General features: G+C 46.2%; 1 protein-coding gene across 1 annotated transcript; it reads right to left on the bottom strand.

Annotated features, from left to right (window-relative positions):
• Positions 1–2,954: 2,954 nt before the first annotated feature.
• Positions 2,955–8,272, bottom strand: LOC145360954 (putative G-protein coupled receptor 139). The gene is made up of 2 exons (XM_080216459.1): positions 8,176–8,272; positions 2,955–3,865 (listed from the first exon to the last, which is right to left on the bottom strand). The coding sequence occupies exons 1-2, from the start codon at positions 8,270–8,272 to the stop codon at positions 2,955–2,957; spliced, it is 1,008 nt and encodes a 335-aa protein (XP_080072585.1).
• Positions 8,273–16,878: the final 8,606 nt, after the last annotated feature.

Genomic DNA, 16,878 nt, shown 5'->3' with positions numbered 1-16,878 from the left:
TCCCCTCTCTAACTGGAATGGTTGATATTGCAGAGAGTGAAGCTGGATTGAAGTGGGAGGCTGAGGCCTCACTTGGACCCCTGCTCATTCTGGATACTGATGGGACCAAGCTGGCAACAGCCTCCCTGAATGAGGCTGAGGGAAGGATGGAGGAGAGGTCTCCAGGGGGTGAGTTGGCTGTCTGCTGGTTTCCATTTCCCCCTCAGTGTTAGCTTCACTAACCATTGGTTTCTCATTGCTTTGTAGGTGTGGAGTCTGAGGTGGTCCTGATTGTGAGCCTGACTGTGACAGCTGTCTCTCTGATCTCTGCTTCATTGATCACCTTGTTCCTGTACAGGAAACACAAACAAACTCTGTTCAACCAGTCATCAAATGATCAATAAAGCACCGCCTCCTTGTTTCTGGTGTCTGGGAGCTGATTGGTCAATGCATCCTCCATCTTAGTTCAATGGCTCCATGGGACTGATGGCTGGGCTGAGCCAATCCCAGCACAGAACTGGGCCTGCTGAGTGATTGGTTGACTGAGGGTTGAGAGAGAAACACTAACTCTCTGGATTTGATGGGCTGCTGCTGGTTTTCTGTCTGTTTCAGAGCCCAGTGTAGGGGAGGGGGTGTGATCAGGTCTGGGGGTGTCCATGTGGAGCTGAGGGTGCTTCATCTCTCCCCTGGTGATCACACCCTGGAGAGGGGCAGATCACTAAACCAGTTGTCCTCCCTGGCTGCTGAACTCTGTTCACTCAGGGATGCAGAGATGAGGAATTGACCTGGGAGGATGTTCTGCTGATCAAGCTGGCTGAGTCCTATTGGGTAGAACTGCTGGACTGTCTGTGACATGAGGGAGAAAGCGACCTCTCCACATCCTCCCCAATCTCCCTGCCACAGATACATCTGCCCATTACAGCTTTGGTTCAAGTGTCCATCCACAATCCCTTCACATGGCCCATTGCTGGCTGACATTAGCACTCTGCTAAATTGAGATGATTACAGATCTAGCAATTGTTCTGGTGTGGGAGCACTATCTGCATGGCACACAGTGGAAGCAGCCTGCAGGATGACACTAAGCAATCTCCCAAATCAATGGATCAGGTAAACACCCTGCATTCTGACGATGAAATCAGTCAGATATAAAGCACAAACAGGCCCTTCAGCTCAACTTGCAAATGGGACGAGTTCAGTTCAGGAAACCTGATAGTATCCATGGATCAGTGTTTGTCCCATATCCCTCTAAACCTTCCCCATCCATATACCTGTCACCTGCCTTTGAAATGTTGTAATTGTACCCATCTGCTGGAAAGTTCTGGAACAGTGCTCCCTCTACTGTGAGTAGCAAGTAAAGTAACAAATTAATGGAGATCACTTGATTCCTGTTGATGGAGACGGGGCCTGTCCTCCACTACACTGCAAGTTGATGACTCTCTCCTCAGTTTTACTGACATTGAGAGACTGTCGTCGCACCAATGTTCTTTCCAGTGCACTCATGGTTTGAGCTCTAACCCAGTACAGCAGGGCCATTAACAAATTTCAGAATGGAATCAGTTCAGGGGGTGGAGGAGAGAAATTTTGTCACAGTTCGGTATGAATATAGAAACCCTACAATGCAGAAGGAATCCATTCAAAAAAAAATTACAGCATAGGAACAGGTCCTTCGGCTCTCCAATCCTGCACCAAACATGCTGCCCGACTGAACTAAACTCCCGACCCTTCTGGGGACTGTATCCTTTTATTCCCATCCTATGTATTTGTCAAGACACCCCATAAAAGTCACTGCAATATCTCCATCCACTATTTCCCCCAGCAACAGGTTCCAGGCACCCACTACTCTAAAAAAAAATGTGCCTTGTACACCTCCTTTAAACCTTTGCCCCTTAACCCTGTGTCCCCGAGTAACTGACCCTTCCACCCCAGGAAAAAGCATCTGACGATCCACTCTGACCATGTTTCAATCTTGTAGACTTCAATCAGGTCTCCCATCAACCCCTGTCATACTATGAGAACTACCCAGTTTATCCAACTGCCCAAATCCTGGGAAATCTTTTCAGAATCCTCTCCAAAGCCTCCACATCCTTCTGTTAGTCTGGCGACCAGAATTGAACACTATATTCCAAGTTCAGCCAAACTAAGGTTCTAAAAAGTGCAACATAAGCATGTTTTTCTCTTTCATTCACAGGTTTTAAGTCGGTCCACCTCGTGTCCAACGAGGGGCATACACGCAATGGGTCATACTGGGGCTGCTCTTGGTTGTTTGAGATTGGCCCAGTGCTTCATGTCGTTAGTGTGTGCCTAAACTGGACCAGATACTGGGCAAGACGACATCTCAGTGACTATCGCTGATTGCTGTGCAGACACATGGATTTGGGCCGGTGTCTGTGGGAGTTTGCGCATTCTCCCCGTGCTTGCGTGGGTTTTCTCCGGGTGCTCCGGTTTCCTCCCACACCCCAAAGATGTGCTGTTAGGCTGATTGGCAGGAATAAATTGTCCTTAAATCAGATTCCCTCAATCTGGATGGGCATAAAATGTTAGACAGGGGTCATGGGGGGAGAGGGGGACTGGTGGTGTTGAGATGGTGGCGCGGGCTCGTTGGGCCGAAGGGCCTGTTTCCCGGGCTGATTTTGTTCTTTGTTCTTTGTGTGTTGGTGACTCTCAAATGTGCTCTGAAATGGGGGACAGTTTGGGATGGACAATAAATGCTGGTTGCAGCCAGCAACACCCACATCACATAAATGAATAAAAAATATACAACAAGAGAAAGAACAAGCAGATTATTTGATCCAGGTGGAAAGTTGTTTGTTTATCTTATTTTGTTAACATATTAAAGGTTGGAATGATTTATCCAGTTTCTCGCATGAAGTCAAATTGCTGCATATTTGTTGAAGCTAACAATGAAATAGCAATCGATTACGGGATGTTTTGCTCTTTGTTTCTATTCCGGGAGCCAGCTGGGCATGTTTTAATTTCTATTTGTTTCCCCAGCAACATTTCAAGATCAGAGTGATGGGATATTTCAGCACCGACTTCAATTCGTTACGGAATTTATTCTGAGTTGTTGCATAAATGCAGGTATTTGTGCAAGAACTCAAAAGCTGAAGCATAAAACCGATTTCTTGGAGGACATCCGAAATGCTAATTGATGCATTACCTTGCATCATAATAATTCGCAAGTATATAGAATTCACCAGAAACATCACCCAGAGCAAGATAAAATTTCCCGAGATGACAAAGAGTAAAATGATGGATTTTCTTCGCTTCTCAATTTCGGGATCACTGGGATTCTTCCCACTGCTGTGGAGCCGGAGTCTCCTCCGGGCCCCGCTCGACACCAGAATGTGTCTAACAGTCAGCGCATTGAGCAGAAGGATCAGAAAGAAAGGAACAAACGGAGTTAAAATATAATGTATTGTTTCTACTGCTCCCCATACCCTTGAAAAAAGAAAGGTGCCTAACACGTTACAAAACCAAGGAATGTTAAACAGTGTATATTCACTGGTCAAAACAAAATACCAGAAAGTATTTTTCAATAAGAACAGCACCGTCACGCTTCCCACAACTATGGTCGCTGTTCTCTCTGTGCAATATTTTGCTTTCAACTTCTGACAACAAATTGCCACAAATCGATCAAAGGTAAAAGCAACTGTGTACCAGACTGAACAGTCAGTTATTGCATAAAGCAGGACGCCGTGTATATTACATAATTTAATGTTCCGTACAAAAAGGAAGTGTGTAACGTGAGCAATGGGAATCTGTCTGAGTATCACATCAACTATAATAACCAGTAGATCTGCCACTGCCATGGAAACCAGATATCGAGTGACACATTTCGAGAGACCACATCGTCCTTGAGATAGGATCACAATCGTCACTAAGTTCACTGTAAGGGAGTTTGCAAAAGAAAAAGCAGCAGTATTCAATGAGATTTCAGTCTGAAATTAGAATTTTCATGACTACATATACTGAGAGTGTCTTCTTTGTGAGAGTTTCTCCTGTTGGAGACAGGCATTGCAAAAACAGCAATGGACTGTGAAATAAAGAACCAAACAGGATCAAACTATCCATAATATATACAGAATCTAAGTTCTTAAAGTAAAAATGCATTTATTAGTGTCACAAATACACTTACATTAACACTGCAATGAAGTTACTATGAAAAATCCCCAAGTCGCCACACTTCTGCGCCTGTTCGGGGACACAGAGGGGGAATTAGAACATAGAACATTACAGCGCAGAACAGGCCCTTCAGCCCACGATGTTGTGCCGACCAATTAAGGAAAAAGCAATGACCCTCTGACCTAAACCAATCCCTTTCCATCCATAAACGTATCCACGGGCCTCTTAAACGCCCCCAAACTAGGCGCATCTACAACTGCAACAGGTAGGGCATTCCAATCCCTCACCACCCTCTGGGTAAAGAACCTACCTCCGACATCCGTCCTATAACTACCACCCCTTAATTTAAAGCTATGTCCCCTCGTGCTAGCTCTCTCCATCCGAGGAAAAAGGCTATCACTGTCCACCCTATCTAAACCTCTAATCATCTTGTATGTTTCAATAAGGTCTCCTCTTAGCCGCCTTCTTTCATAAGAACATAAGAACATAAGAAATAGGAGCAGGAGTAGGCCATCTAGCCCTTCGAGCCTGCCCCGCCATTCAATAAGATCATGGCTGATCTGTCGTGGCTCAGTTCCATTTTCCCGCCCTCTCCCCATAACCCTTAATCCCCTCTCTTACCAAGAACCCATCAACCCGCTTCTTAAAAATATTTAGCGAGGCAGCCTCCACCACTTCAACGGGCAGAGAATTCCAGAGATTCACCACCCTTTGAGTGAAGAAGTTCCTCCTCAACTCCGTTCTAAACCGCCTCCCCTTTATCTTGAGGTTTCTTACGAAAACAACCTCAAATCCCTCAGTCTCTCCTCATAGGACCTTCCCTCCATACCAGGCAACATCCTGCTAAACCTCCTCTGCACCCTCTCCAAAGCCTGCGCATCCTTCCTACAATGTGGGGACCAGAACTGTACACAATACTCCAAGTGCGGCCGCACCAGAGTTTTGTACAGTTGCAACATGACGCTGCGGTTCCTAAATTCAATCCCCCTACCAATAAATGCCAAGACACCGTATGCCTTCCTAACAACCTTATCGACTTGATTCCCAACTTTCACACATACACCTAAATCCCTCTGTTCATCAACACTATTCAGAGTCCTACTGTTAGCCCTATACTCTACACATCTGTTATTCCTGCCAAAGTGAATTACCTCACACTTTTCCGCATCAAACTCCATCTGCCACCTCTCGGTCCAGCTCTGCAACTTGTCCAAGTCTCTCTGTAAACTATGATACCCCTCTCCACTATCTACCACTCCTCCGACTTTGGTGTCATCAGCAAATTTACTAATCCATCCATCTATACCCTCATCCAGATCATTTATAAAAATTACAAACAGCAGTGGCCCCAAAACAGATCCCTGAGGCACACCACGTGTAACCGAACTCCATGACGAATACTTTCCATCAACCACCACCCTCTGTCTCCTATCCGCCAGCCAATTCCTGATCCAATTAACTAAATCACCCTCAATCCCATACATCTGCATTTTCTGCAGAAGCCTTCCATGGTGAACCTTATCAAACGCCTTACTAAAGTCCATATATACCACGACAACTGCCTTACCCCCATCCACCTCTTTGGTCACTTTTTCAAAAAACTCAATAAGGTTAGTAAGGCACGACCTACCCTTCACAAAACCATGCAGACTATCTCCAATCAATTCATTACTCTCTAAATAACTATAAATCCTATCCCTAATCATTTTTTCTAAAACTTTGCCCACAACAGAAGTAAGACTCACCGGTCTATAATTCCCGGGGAAGTCTCTGTTCCCCTTCTTAAACAATGGGACAACATTTGCTATCCTCCAATCTTCTGGCACTATACCTGTGACCAACGACAACCTGAAAATCAGTGCCAGAGGCTCTGCAATCGCCTCTCTTGCCTCCCAGAGAATCCTAGGGTAAATCCCGTCCGGCCCAGCGGACTTATCTATTTTCAAACCCTCAAGAATATCTTGCACATCCTCCTTATCTACTGCAATACTATCCAGTTTACAACCCTGTAACCCAGTATTCTCCACAACTACATTTATGTCTCCCTGCGTGAATACCGAAGAGAAATATTGGTTCAATGCCTCTCCAATCTCTTCTGGTTCCACACATAACTTCCCACTGCTGTCTCCAACTGGCCCGAATCTTGCCCTAACCAATCTTCTCTTCTTAACACATCTATAGAAAGCCTTAGGATTCTCCTTAATCCTATCAGCCAAAGTCTTCTTGTGTCCTCTTTTAGCTCTTCTTAACTCACTCTTTAACTCCCTCCTGGCTAATCTAAAGCTTTCCAGTGCACTACCTGAGCCCTCAAGCCTCATCCTGACATAAGCCTCCTTTTTCCTTTCAACCAGTGAATCAACTTTTTTAGTGCACCACGGTTCCCTTGCTCAACCATTTCCTCCTTGCCTGACAGGGACATACTTATCAAGGACTCGCAGTAGCTGCTCCTTGAATAAACTCCACATTTCGGACGTTCCCAGCCCCTGTAGTCTCCTAGTCCAACCTATGCTCCCTAATTCTCTCCTAATAGCCTCATAATTACCCTTCCCCCAGCTATAACTACTGCCCCAAGGTTCATTGAGCACGGCCAATGCACCAAACCAACACGACTTTCAGAATCTGCTGCAAACGTTAAGAAATGTCATTCCTGAGATGGGGGATTGCTGCTCCATCTTGTAGAAAATAACAAGCTATTGTTTGTGAAAGCAGCAATCACCCAAACTTGGAAAGAACTGAAAGCTGTGTAGAATTGGGCTTTAACTGTAATAGATATCAGGCTGCTGTTGCCTGGGAGGGAGATTTGGGGCGTGGATATTCCTGTGATCACTGCTCACCGATTGTTAGAAGAAAGTGCACAAATGTGGAAACAGTACGGGTTCACAGTCCAGTTCAGCGCTGGGGCATCAAACCCTCCTCCTCCCCACACTCCTTTGAGACAGAGCTTGTCCAGGGAACAGCTTTGCCGAGGCAGATTGTTCAGGGGAGATTAAAGTTGGCATTATTGGAAGAAGAACATAGAAATCTCAGCATCCTTGCCAACACAGCCACATCAGGCAACATCCATGGACAACTTATCCAATTACTGTGTGAAAAATGATAGGGTATTTCGCTACACTTTCAGACTAACTCAGAAACGTGGAGGTGAAACGTGCTACTTCTAGATGTGGTGCCCCGTGTGATGATGCACGCACAAGCCCAGTCCCATTTCCCAGCACTTCCTGCATTGTGTTGGATGCAATGGTGTTTGCAGTGTTCCTCTAAATGCTTCTTAAGTGTTGTGAAGGGGAGAGGGAGGGGGCCGGGTAAGATGCTGTGTCGGCAAATCCGTGCAAATTCAGTGATCTCCTTCTGCACGGCAGGGATTTGATGTTCAACTCTTTGTCTGCATATTTATCACAACTCTGTCACATTGCTGCTCTACATCTGAAAATGTGTGCAGAATAAAGACTTGGAAATGCAAATAAAGTCTTGAAAACATAACTGAGCAAATAGCAACATGCAGTTTTACATCAGGCATTGTGTCCAAATGATGTGTTAAACTATCAAAGCTTGCTATGTCCTGGTACAGCAAGCATCAGAATTTTATTCCGTGTCCTGAGTTGGGAATATACTGCTGTTCCTTCATGGTTTCCGAGTAAAAGTCCGTGGAGTCTGGAATTGCTGGCGTTCCGATATCACAAAATATAGCAGCAGAGAAAAAGCTGCTTCATCTGCACTGTCCCAAGAGCAAGAACGATTGGACAATAAATGCTGAACACACAGATGCCCACGCCAATTCAGTAAAAGAATGAAACATCTGGCAAAGTGAGGAGGTGATCGTGTAACAAACAGAATTAGGCAGATATGTTCCAGTGTGACACATGGAGACAGATACATAGAACACACTCAACATGGCAAATTGTGATTTAGCTCACAAAATCTCTGTCTTCTTGTTTCTTCACCACCAACAGCACTAATTCAGCATATGTTACTTACCAGGACCATCAATGAGCTGAGAGAGTGAAAGGAATCCGGAAGTACAGAGGAGAAATGCCACAGTTAAACATGATGCATGGAGTTAACAGCGACACTTACAGGGAACGCCAAGAGCAGCGATGATGGGATAATATATCTTCTGCACTTCCCAGAGTGTGATTAGCACACGGAAGGTTATTGAGAATTCCCGAAGCATGTTTGGACTTTGGCAGCAGAGACTGAACCAGTCAGCACTCGAGGTTACTGAGGCATTGTGGAAGGACATTGAAAGAAGCCTCACATTTATGTGGGAGTGGAATCCACAGAGAGGAGTTTCTCTGGGGATTAAAATTACTGACAATGAATAAACAAACACAATGTTTTCAATATTTCAATTCTAACCCTCTGAGATTTTCAAAAATGCAGCTAAGCAGACACTGGACGGACAGAAAGGGAAAGCGTTCAACAAATAACAACAACCAAAGCACAAAGAATTTACAGGGCAGGAACAGCCCTTTGGCCCTCCAAGCCTGTACCGACCATGCTGCCCGACTGAACTCAAACCCTCTCCCCTTCCGCAGATCATATCCTCTATTCCCATTCTATTCATGGATTTTTCAAGACGCCCCTTAAAACTCACTGTTGTATCTGCTTCCATTCCTTCCCCCAGCAATGGGTTCCAGGCATCCACCACCATCTGTGTCAAAAATCTGCCTCGTATATCTCCTTTAAACCTTGCCCCTGGCACCTTAAACCTCTGCTTCCTCGTAAGTGACTCTTGCACCCAGGGAAAAAGCTTCTTACTGTCCACCTTGTCCATGCCTCACAATCTTGTTGTTCATCCATCAGGACCTCGACACCATGAGTCATTTTGAGGCTGGTTGCGGTGTGTCCGAAGATGACTGATCAGGGCCAATTCGGGTATGGAATGTCCTGGCACATATTGGGCAGATTTGTGTGGGCACTGTAGTTGTTGCGCTGGTGGCTCTGGATTTGTGCAACTGGTGTTTAAGTTGTGCTTCAGCACTGCACCTTGCTTCATAAGCTTGACAGCCTTTGTGGGTGAGGCAGCAGCAGGTAGGGCGGTTTTGTGCCAGTCTTTCCCAGGTGGTCGTGTTTATGTCAAGCGACTTCAGGGAGGACTTTAGTGTGTCTTTGTAATGTTTCCTCTGCCCTCCATGCGAGCGTCTTCCAGCAGAGAGTTCCCCAAAAAGGAGCTGCTTGGATATGCGCTCGTCCAGCAAATGGATGATGTTAGCGCGAGTGGGCGGACACGATCACTCCGGACTCAGGGTCAGGTTCAACAGCGGGACAGCTTTATTTTAACGTCGACGGAGGTGCAGTCAGGACAGACAGACTGAACTATCTCGAAAGCACTCTAAAGACCCGCCGCAATGGGTTACAGTTATACCTGAACTTCAATACATTGTACAATTCAAATACTAATGTTTTGTTTCCAGTATTTGACTCTGACCATCCTGTTTCGATGTCTTCAAGTATTGTAATGATGTTTTTAAGTGTGTGTTAATGGTTTCTGTCTGATGGGTTTATTAATGGTCTAGTATCTCCGGGGTTTGAATAATGGGTGTTTGACTGATCTCAGGAAGTTTGTGGGGCCAGGGATGCTTCCTTAGTTATGCTAATCCTTAGGTTTCTCCATAGAGGGTTGCTTGATTAGAGCAGAGGTGCTGATTTGGTTGGATGGGGATGTACTTTTTAATTTCCATCCTGTAGCTGCCATCCTGTCCGGTTCCCTTTGTGTGCGAGCCCTCGTTTGCATTCTAAAAGCATGTCCTTGCCTGCGAGTCTGTGTCTGTTCATTTGTGAGCTTTAGTGGGGAGGCTCTGAGTGCAACTTTACTCTGCTTCCATATTGTGTACCCAATTTCAGAAAATTTATTGTCCGACAACAATGACATGACCTGCCCACCGGGTCTGTGCTCTCATCAGCCGTGTGTGGACTGATGGTAGACTTGCTCCGGAGAGAACTTCAGTGTCTGGTACTTTGTCTTGCCATCTAATGTGTAATATTCTGCGAAGACAAGTCATGTGGAAATGATTGAGCTGTCTTGCATGCCTTCGATAGACAGTCCACATTTCACAGGCATACAGGAGGGTAGTGAATACCGCGGTGCTGTAGACCTTCAGTTTTGTTTGTGAGCTGATTCCTCGATGTTCCCATACAGTGGAGCGCAGTCTACCGAAAGCAGAACTTGCCTTTGCTATTCTGCAGTTAACTTCTGTATCAATAGTCACTGCTTGGGAGAGGGTGCTGCTAAGATCAGTGAACTGGTCCACTGCCTGTAGTTTCTGTCCTTTGATTGTGATTATGGGTTCTGTGGACGGTACATGAGGAGCAGGCTGCTGCATGACTTCAGTCTTTTTCATGTTGATGGTGAGTCCAAAGTTGTCACAAGCTGTGGAAAATTTGTCCATACTGACTTGTATCTCTGGCTCTGAGCCAGTAAACAGGGCGCAGTCATCGGCAAAGAGGAAGTGTCTCAGAACAGTCTCCTTCACTTTGCTAATGGCTTGAAGTCTCCTCAGGTTGAAGAGTTTCCCATCTACTCTGTACTTGAGGCTGATTCCAGCAACACTGTCCTGGAATACATCATTCAGCATGGCAGTAAACATCATGCTGAACAGTCTGGGTGTTTGACACCATTGGTGACTGGGAAAGCCTTCAAAGTTTCTCTGCCGTCCAGTGCTCTGGCCATCGTACCATCATGGAACTGGCATTCCATCTGAATGAATCTGGGGGGGCAGCCGAACATTGACATGATCCTCCACAGGCCTTGTCGGCTGACAGTGTCGACTTCTATCAGGTCACCCCTGAACCTCCGTCATTCCTGTGGGAACAAACAAACTTCCTTCAACTTCCATATTCTCATAACTGATGCCCTCCATACCAGACAACATCCTGGTAAATCTTTTCCACACCCTCTCCAAAGCTTCCACATCCTTCTGGTAGTGTGGTGACCAGGATTGAACTCTATATTCCAAATGCGGCCTCACTAAGGTTCTATAAAGCTGCAACATGACTTGCCAATTTTTAAACTCAGTGCCCCGGCCGATGAAGGCAAGCATGCCGTATGCCTTCTTGACTACCTTCTCCACCTGCATTGCCTCTTTCAGTGACCTGTGTACCTGTACACCCAGATCCCTTTCCCTATCAATACTCTGCCATTTACTGTATATTTCCTGTTTGTATTAGACCTTCCAAAATGCATTCCCTCACATTTGTCCAGATTAAACTCCATCTGCCACATCTCCACCCAAGTCTCCAACTAATCGATATCCTGCTGTATCCTCTGATGGTCCTCATCGCGATCCGCAAATCCACCAACCTTTGTGCTGTCTGCAAACTTACCAAACAAACCAGTTACATTTTCCTGCAAATTATTCACATATATAAATAATTATAAAATTATAATGTAATAATTATTATATCATTAATAATTAAAATTATCATTATTATAAAATAAATAATTACAAATGATAAATAAATAAGAGCCAGAAGGGGACATGAGAAGGCCTTGGTGGGTAAGATTAAGGAGAATCCCAAGGCCTTCTACAAATATGTGAAGAGTAAAAGGATGAGAAGAGAAGGGATTGGACTGATAAAAGGTGAGGGGGGAAAAGTCTGTGTGGAACCAGAAGAAATGACAGAGGTGCTTAATGAGTACTTTGCCTCGGTATTCACGGTGGAAAGTGATCTGGGAGGTTGTACTACAGGTTTGCGGCAGACTGAAAAGATTGAGTGTGTGGATTTTAAGAGAGAGGATGTGTTTGAACTTCTAAATTCTATAAAGATAGATAAGTCGCCGGGACCGGATGGGATGTACCCCAGGTTACTGTTGGAGGTGAGGGAGGTGATTGCAGAGCCCCTGGCGATGATCTTTGCGTCGTGAATGGAGACGGGAGAGGTTCCGGAGGATTGGAGGATTGTGGATGTGGTTCCTATTTTCAAGAAAGGGAACAGGGATAGCCCGGGAAATTACCGAGCGGTGAGTCTGACCTCAGTGGTTGGTAAGTTGATGGAGAGGATTCTGAGGGACAAGATTTATGAGCATTTGGAGAAGTTTAGAATGATCAGAAATAGTCAGCACGGTTTTGTCAAGGGCAGGTCGTGCCTTACGAGCCTAGTTGAGTTCTTTGAAAATGTGACTGAACACATTGACGAAGGAAGAGCGGTGGATGTGGTTTACATGGACTTCAGCAAGGCCTTTGAGAATGTCCCCCATGCAAGACTTCTTGAGAAGGTGAGAGGCCATGGGATCCAAGGGGCTTTGGCCTTGTGGATCCAGAACGGCTTGCCTGCAGAAGGCAGAGAGTGATTGTGGATGGGTCTTTTTCTGCATGGAGGTCGGTCACCAGTGGAGTGCCCCAGGGATCTGTTCTAGGACCCTTGCTGTTTGTCATTTTCATAAATGACCTGGATGAGGAAGTGGAGGGATGGGTTAGAAAGTTCGCCGACGATACGAAGGTTGGTGGTGTTGTGGATGGTCTGGAGGGATGTCAGAAGTTGCAGTGGGACATAGATAGGATGCAAGACCGGGCGGAGAAGTGGCAGATGTACTTCAACATGGATAAATGTGTCGTGGTCCATTTTGGCAGGTCCAATGGGATGAAGGAATACAATATCAAGGGTAGGAGTCTTAGCAGTGTTGAGGAGCACAAGGCCTCACAGGTGGAGGATGTGGACAAGAAGGCGTATGGTGTACTGGCCTTCAGTAATCAAGCGATTGAGTCTAGGAGTTGGGAGGTAATGCTGCAACTTTATAAGACCCTTGTCAGACCCCACTTGGAGTGCTGTGCGCAGTTCTGGTCGCCTCACTACAGGAAGGGTGTGGAAGCTATTGAGAGGGTGCAGAGGAGATTTACAAGGATGTTGCCTGGATTGGGAGGCATGCCTTATGAAGATAGGTTGAGGGAGCTGGGACTCTTCTCCCTGGAGAGACGAAGGTTGAGATGCGACCTGATAGAGGTTTATAAAGTGTTGAGAGGAAAAGATAGGGTGGATTCTCGGAGGCTATTTCCCAGGGCTGAAATGGTGGCTACGAGAGGACACAGGTTTAAGGTGCTGGAAAGTAAGTACAGGGGAGATGTTCAGGGTAAGTTTTTCACTCAGAGGGTGGTGAGTGAATGGAATCGGCTGCCGTCGGTGGTGGTGGAGACAAACTCGCTGGGGACTTTTAAAAGACTTCTGGATGAGTATATGGGATCGAATGGGATTGGGGGTTATCGATAGGTCTATGGCTCAGTAGGTTTCGATGTGATCGGCGCAACTTGTGGGCCGAAGGGCCTGTTTGTGCTGGAGTGTTCTCTGTTCTATGTTCCCAAAGCCTCCACATCCTTCTGTTCGTCTGGCGACCAGAATTCAACACTATATTCCAAGTTCACCCAAACTAAGGTTCTATAAAGCTGCAACATGACTTGCCAATTTTTAAACTCAGTGCCCCAGCCGATGAAGGCAAGCATGCTGGATGCCTTCTTGACTACCTTCTCCACCTGCATTGCCACTTTCAGTGACTTGTCTACCTAGACACCCAGATCCCTTTGTCTATCAATACTCTGAAGGCTTCTGCCATTTACTGTATATTTCTTATCTGTTGTAGACCTTCCAAAATGCATTACCTCACATTCAGCCCATCAAGCTTGCACTGACAATCCCACTCAGGCCCGAACCACAAAACCTTGCATATTTACCCTGTTAGGGTCGGGGGCTAAGAGGCAATTCAGTGTGGCCAGCCGACCCAAACCACACACCTTTGGCCTGTAGGAGAATGTGCAAACTCCACACAGACTGTCAACTGAGACTGAGTCTTTCAAGGGAAAACTGCAATGGGTGCAGGAAAGGCATGTGCCGGTTAGGAGGAAGGATGGGAAAGGTAGGATTAGAGAGCCGTGGATTACTAGAGACATAGAAGACCTGGTTAGGAAGAAACGAGAGGCATATGTCAGGTCTAAGCAGCTGGGAATGGAGAGAGCGTTGGAGGAATACAGAGAGAGTAGGAGGGATCTCAAAAGGGGAGTTAGGAGGGCAAAAAGGGGGCTTTGGCAGGTAGGATTAAGGAAAATCCAAAGGCGTTTTACTCCTATGTTAGGAGCAAAAGGGTGGCTAGGGGTAAAATCGGTCCTCTCAGGGACAGATGGGGGGAATTGTGCTTAGAGGCAGAGGAAATGGGGGAGATCCTGAATGAATACTTTGCGTCGGTATTCACGAAGGAGAGGGGCTTGATGTCTGATACGGTCTTCGAGGGAGCTTTAGACCAGTTGAAGGATCTATCAATTACGAGCGAAGAAGTGTTAGGGCTTTTAGGTAGCATTAAAACTGATAAATCTCCGGGGCCCGATCGCATTTATCCTAGGCTGCTTTGGGAGGCGAGGGATGAGATTGCTGGGCCTCTGACACAAATCTTTGTCCCTTCTTTGGACACAGGTGAGGTCCCAGAGGACTGGAGGATAGCGAACATGGTACCGTTGTTTAAAAAGGGTAGGAGGGATAGCTCGGGTAACTATAGGCTGGTGAGTTTAACGTCAGAGGTAGGTAAGTTGATGGAGAGGATTCTTAGGGATAGGATGTATGAGCACTTAGAGCATTGCGATCTGATTAAGGATACGCAGCAGGGCTTTGTAAAGGGGAAGTCTTGCCTTACGAATCTGGTAGAATTCTTTGAGGAGGTGACAAAAACGGTCGATGAAGGATGAGCCGTTGATGTCGTCTATATGGATTTCAGTAAGGCGTTTGACAAAGTCCCTCATGGTAAGTTGGTAGAAAAGATTAAGGCTCATGGGATACGTGGCCAGGTATCGAGATGGGTTGAGAACTGGCTTGCTAAGAGGAGTCAGAGAGTAGTAGTGGAGGGGTCCTTTTCTAGCTGGAGGTCTGTCACTAGTGGTGTGCCGCAGGGCTCAGTACTGGGACCTCTTCTCTTTGTAGTGTATATAAATGATTTGGAAGAGGGAGTAGGTGGTGTGATCAGCAAATTTGCAGATGGCACCAAGATGGCTGGATTGGCGGGCAGTGAGGAGCAGTGTCTGGCAATACAACGGGATATTGATAGGCTGGTTGATTGGGCAGATACATGGCAAATGGAGTTTAATCCAGATAAATGTGAGGCGACGCATTTTGGCTGGAATAATGTAGGGGGGAGTTATATGATAAAGGGGAAGCCCATAAGGAATATAGAAACGCAGCGACACCTGGGGTGCAAGTGCACAAGTCTTTGAAGGTGGCAGTACAAGTGGAGAAGGTTGTGAAGAAAGCCTATGGTATGTTAGCCTTTATAGGAAGGGGTATAGAATATAAGAGCTGGAGTCTAATGTTGCAGTTGTACAGAACGTTGGTTAGGCCGCATTTGGAGTACTGCGTCCAGTTCTGGTCGCCTTACTACCGGAAGGACGTGGAGACTCTGGATAGAGTGCAGAGGAGGTTTACCAGGATGTTGCCTGGTATGGAAGAACTGGGTTATGAGGAAAGATTGAGCAAATTGGGGCTGTTTTCCCTTGAAAGATGGCGACTGAGGGGGGATCTAATAGAGGTATATATGATTATGAAGGGTATAGACAGAGTAAACAGTGGTAAGCGATTTCCTATGTTACAGACAGACAGTACGAGGGGCCATGGGCTTAAGGTGAGTGAGGAGAGGTATAACACAGATATTAGAGGGAGGTTTTTCACACAGAGGGTAGTGGCGGTATGGAATGCTCTGCCAAGCAAGGTGGTGGAGGCAGGCACGCTGGAGTTGTTTAAGAGTAACTTAGACAGGCACATGAGTGGGTTGGAGATGGGAGGATATCGGAGATTGTTTTAAATAAAGTTCATAAACAGTGGGATGACCCTGGTAATGGAAAGGGATATGGGATGTTAATAATGCTTTTTCTCTTTTCATTCACAGGTTTTAAGTCGGTCCGCCTTGTTGTCCAACGAGGGGCATACACGCGATGGGTCGTACTGGGGCTGCTCTTGGTTGTTCGAGATTGGCCTCGTGCTTCATGTTGTTAGTGTGTGCCTAAACTGGACCAGATACTGGGCAACACACTAGTTGTGGACTTGCCTTCCAACAGCCTATCCCAGTCTGTATCCCTAAGCTCCTGCCTAATCCGGCTGTATCTAGCCTTCCCCCAGTTTAGCACCCTCCCCTTAGGACAGCACTGATCTTTTTCCATTAGTATCCTAAGGTAGACAGACTTGTGGTCACTGTTAGCCACATGTTCACCTACTGCAACCTCAACCACCTTACCTGGCTCATTTCCTGGAACTAAATCCAGTATCGCCTCCTCTCTAGTCGGGCTATCTACATACTGTTGCAAGGTTCCTTCCAATACACATCTTACGAATTCATCCCCATCCAAACCCCCAGCTCTAGGCACCTTCCAATCCACCCCAGGGAGATAAAAATCTCCCACTACAACAACCCTGTTCTTCCTACACTTATCCAATTGTTCGCAGCAAACTACCCAGCCTTCAGGAGAACAGTGACCACAATACCACACAACCCTGCCACAGCAACCTCTGCAAGACATGCCGGATCATCGACATGGATACCATCACCTCACATGAGAATACCATCCACCAGGTACATGGTAAATACTCTTGCAACTCGGCCAACATTGTCTACCTGATACGCTTCAGGAAAGGATGTCCCGAAGCATGGTACATTGGGGAGACCATGCAGACGCTATGATAACAGATGAATGAATATCGCTCGACAATCACCAGGCAAGACTGTTCCCTTCCTGTTGGTGAACACTTCAGTGGTCACGGGCATTCAGCCTCTGACCTTTGGGTAAACATTCTCCAAGGCGACCTTCACGACAC

This window comes from Carcharhinus amblyrhynchos, chromosome 33 (assembly GCF_965287045.1).
Source record: "Carcharhinus amblyrhynchos chromosome 33, sCarAmb.v2.hapA, whole genome shotgun sequence".
NCBI lineage: Eukaryota > Metazoa > Chordata > Chondrichthyes > Carcharhiniformes > Carcharhinidae > Carcharhinus > Carcharhinus amblyrhynchos.
Note: the sequence above shows the minus strand (reverse complement) of the source record. Positions and strands in the feature narration are given on the sequence as shown.

Coding starts and splice junctions, on each gene's coding strand:
- LOC145360954 (XM_080216459.1), bottom strand. CDS start 8,272: ATGCTTCGGGAATTCTCAATAACCTTCCGTGTGCTAATCACACTCTGG. Junction 3,866..8,175: donor CGCTGCTCTTGGCGTTCCCT/GTAAGTGTCGCT, acceptor ACTCCCTTACAG/TGAACTTAGTGACGATTGTG.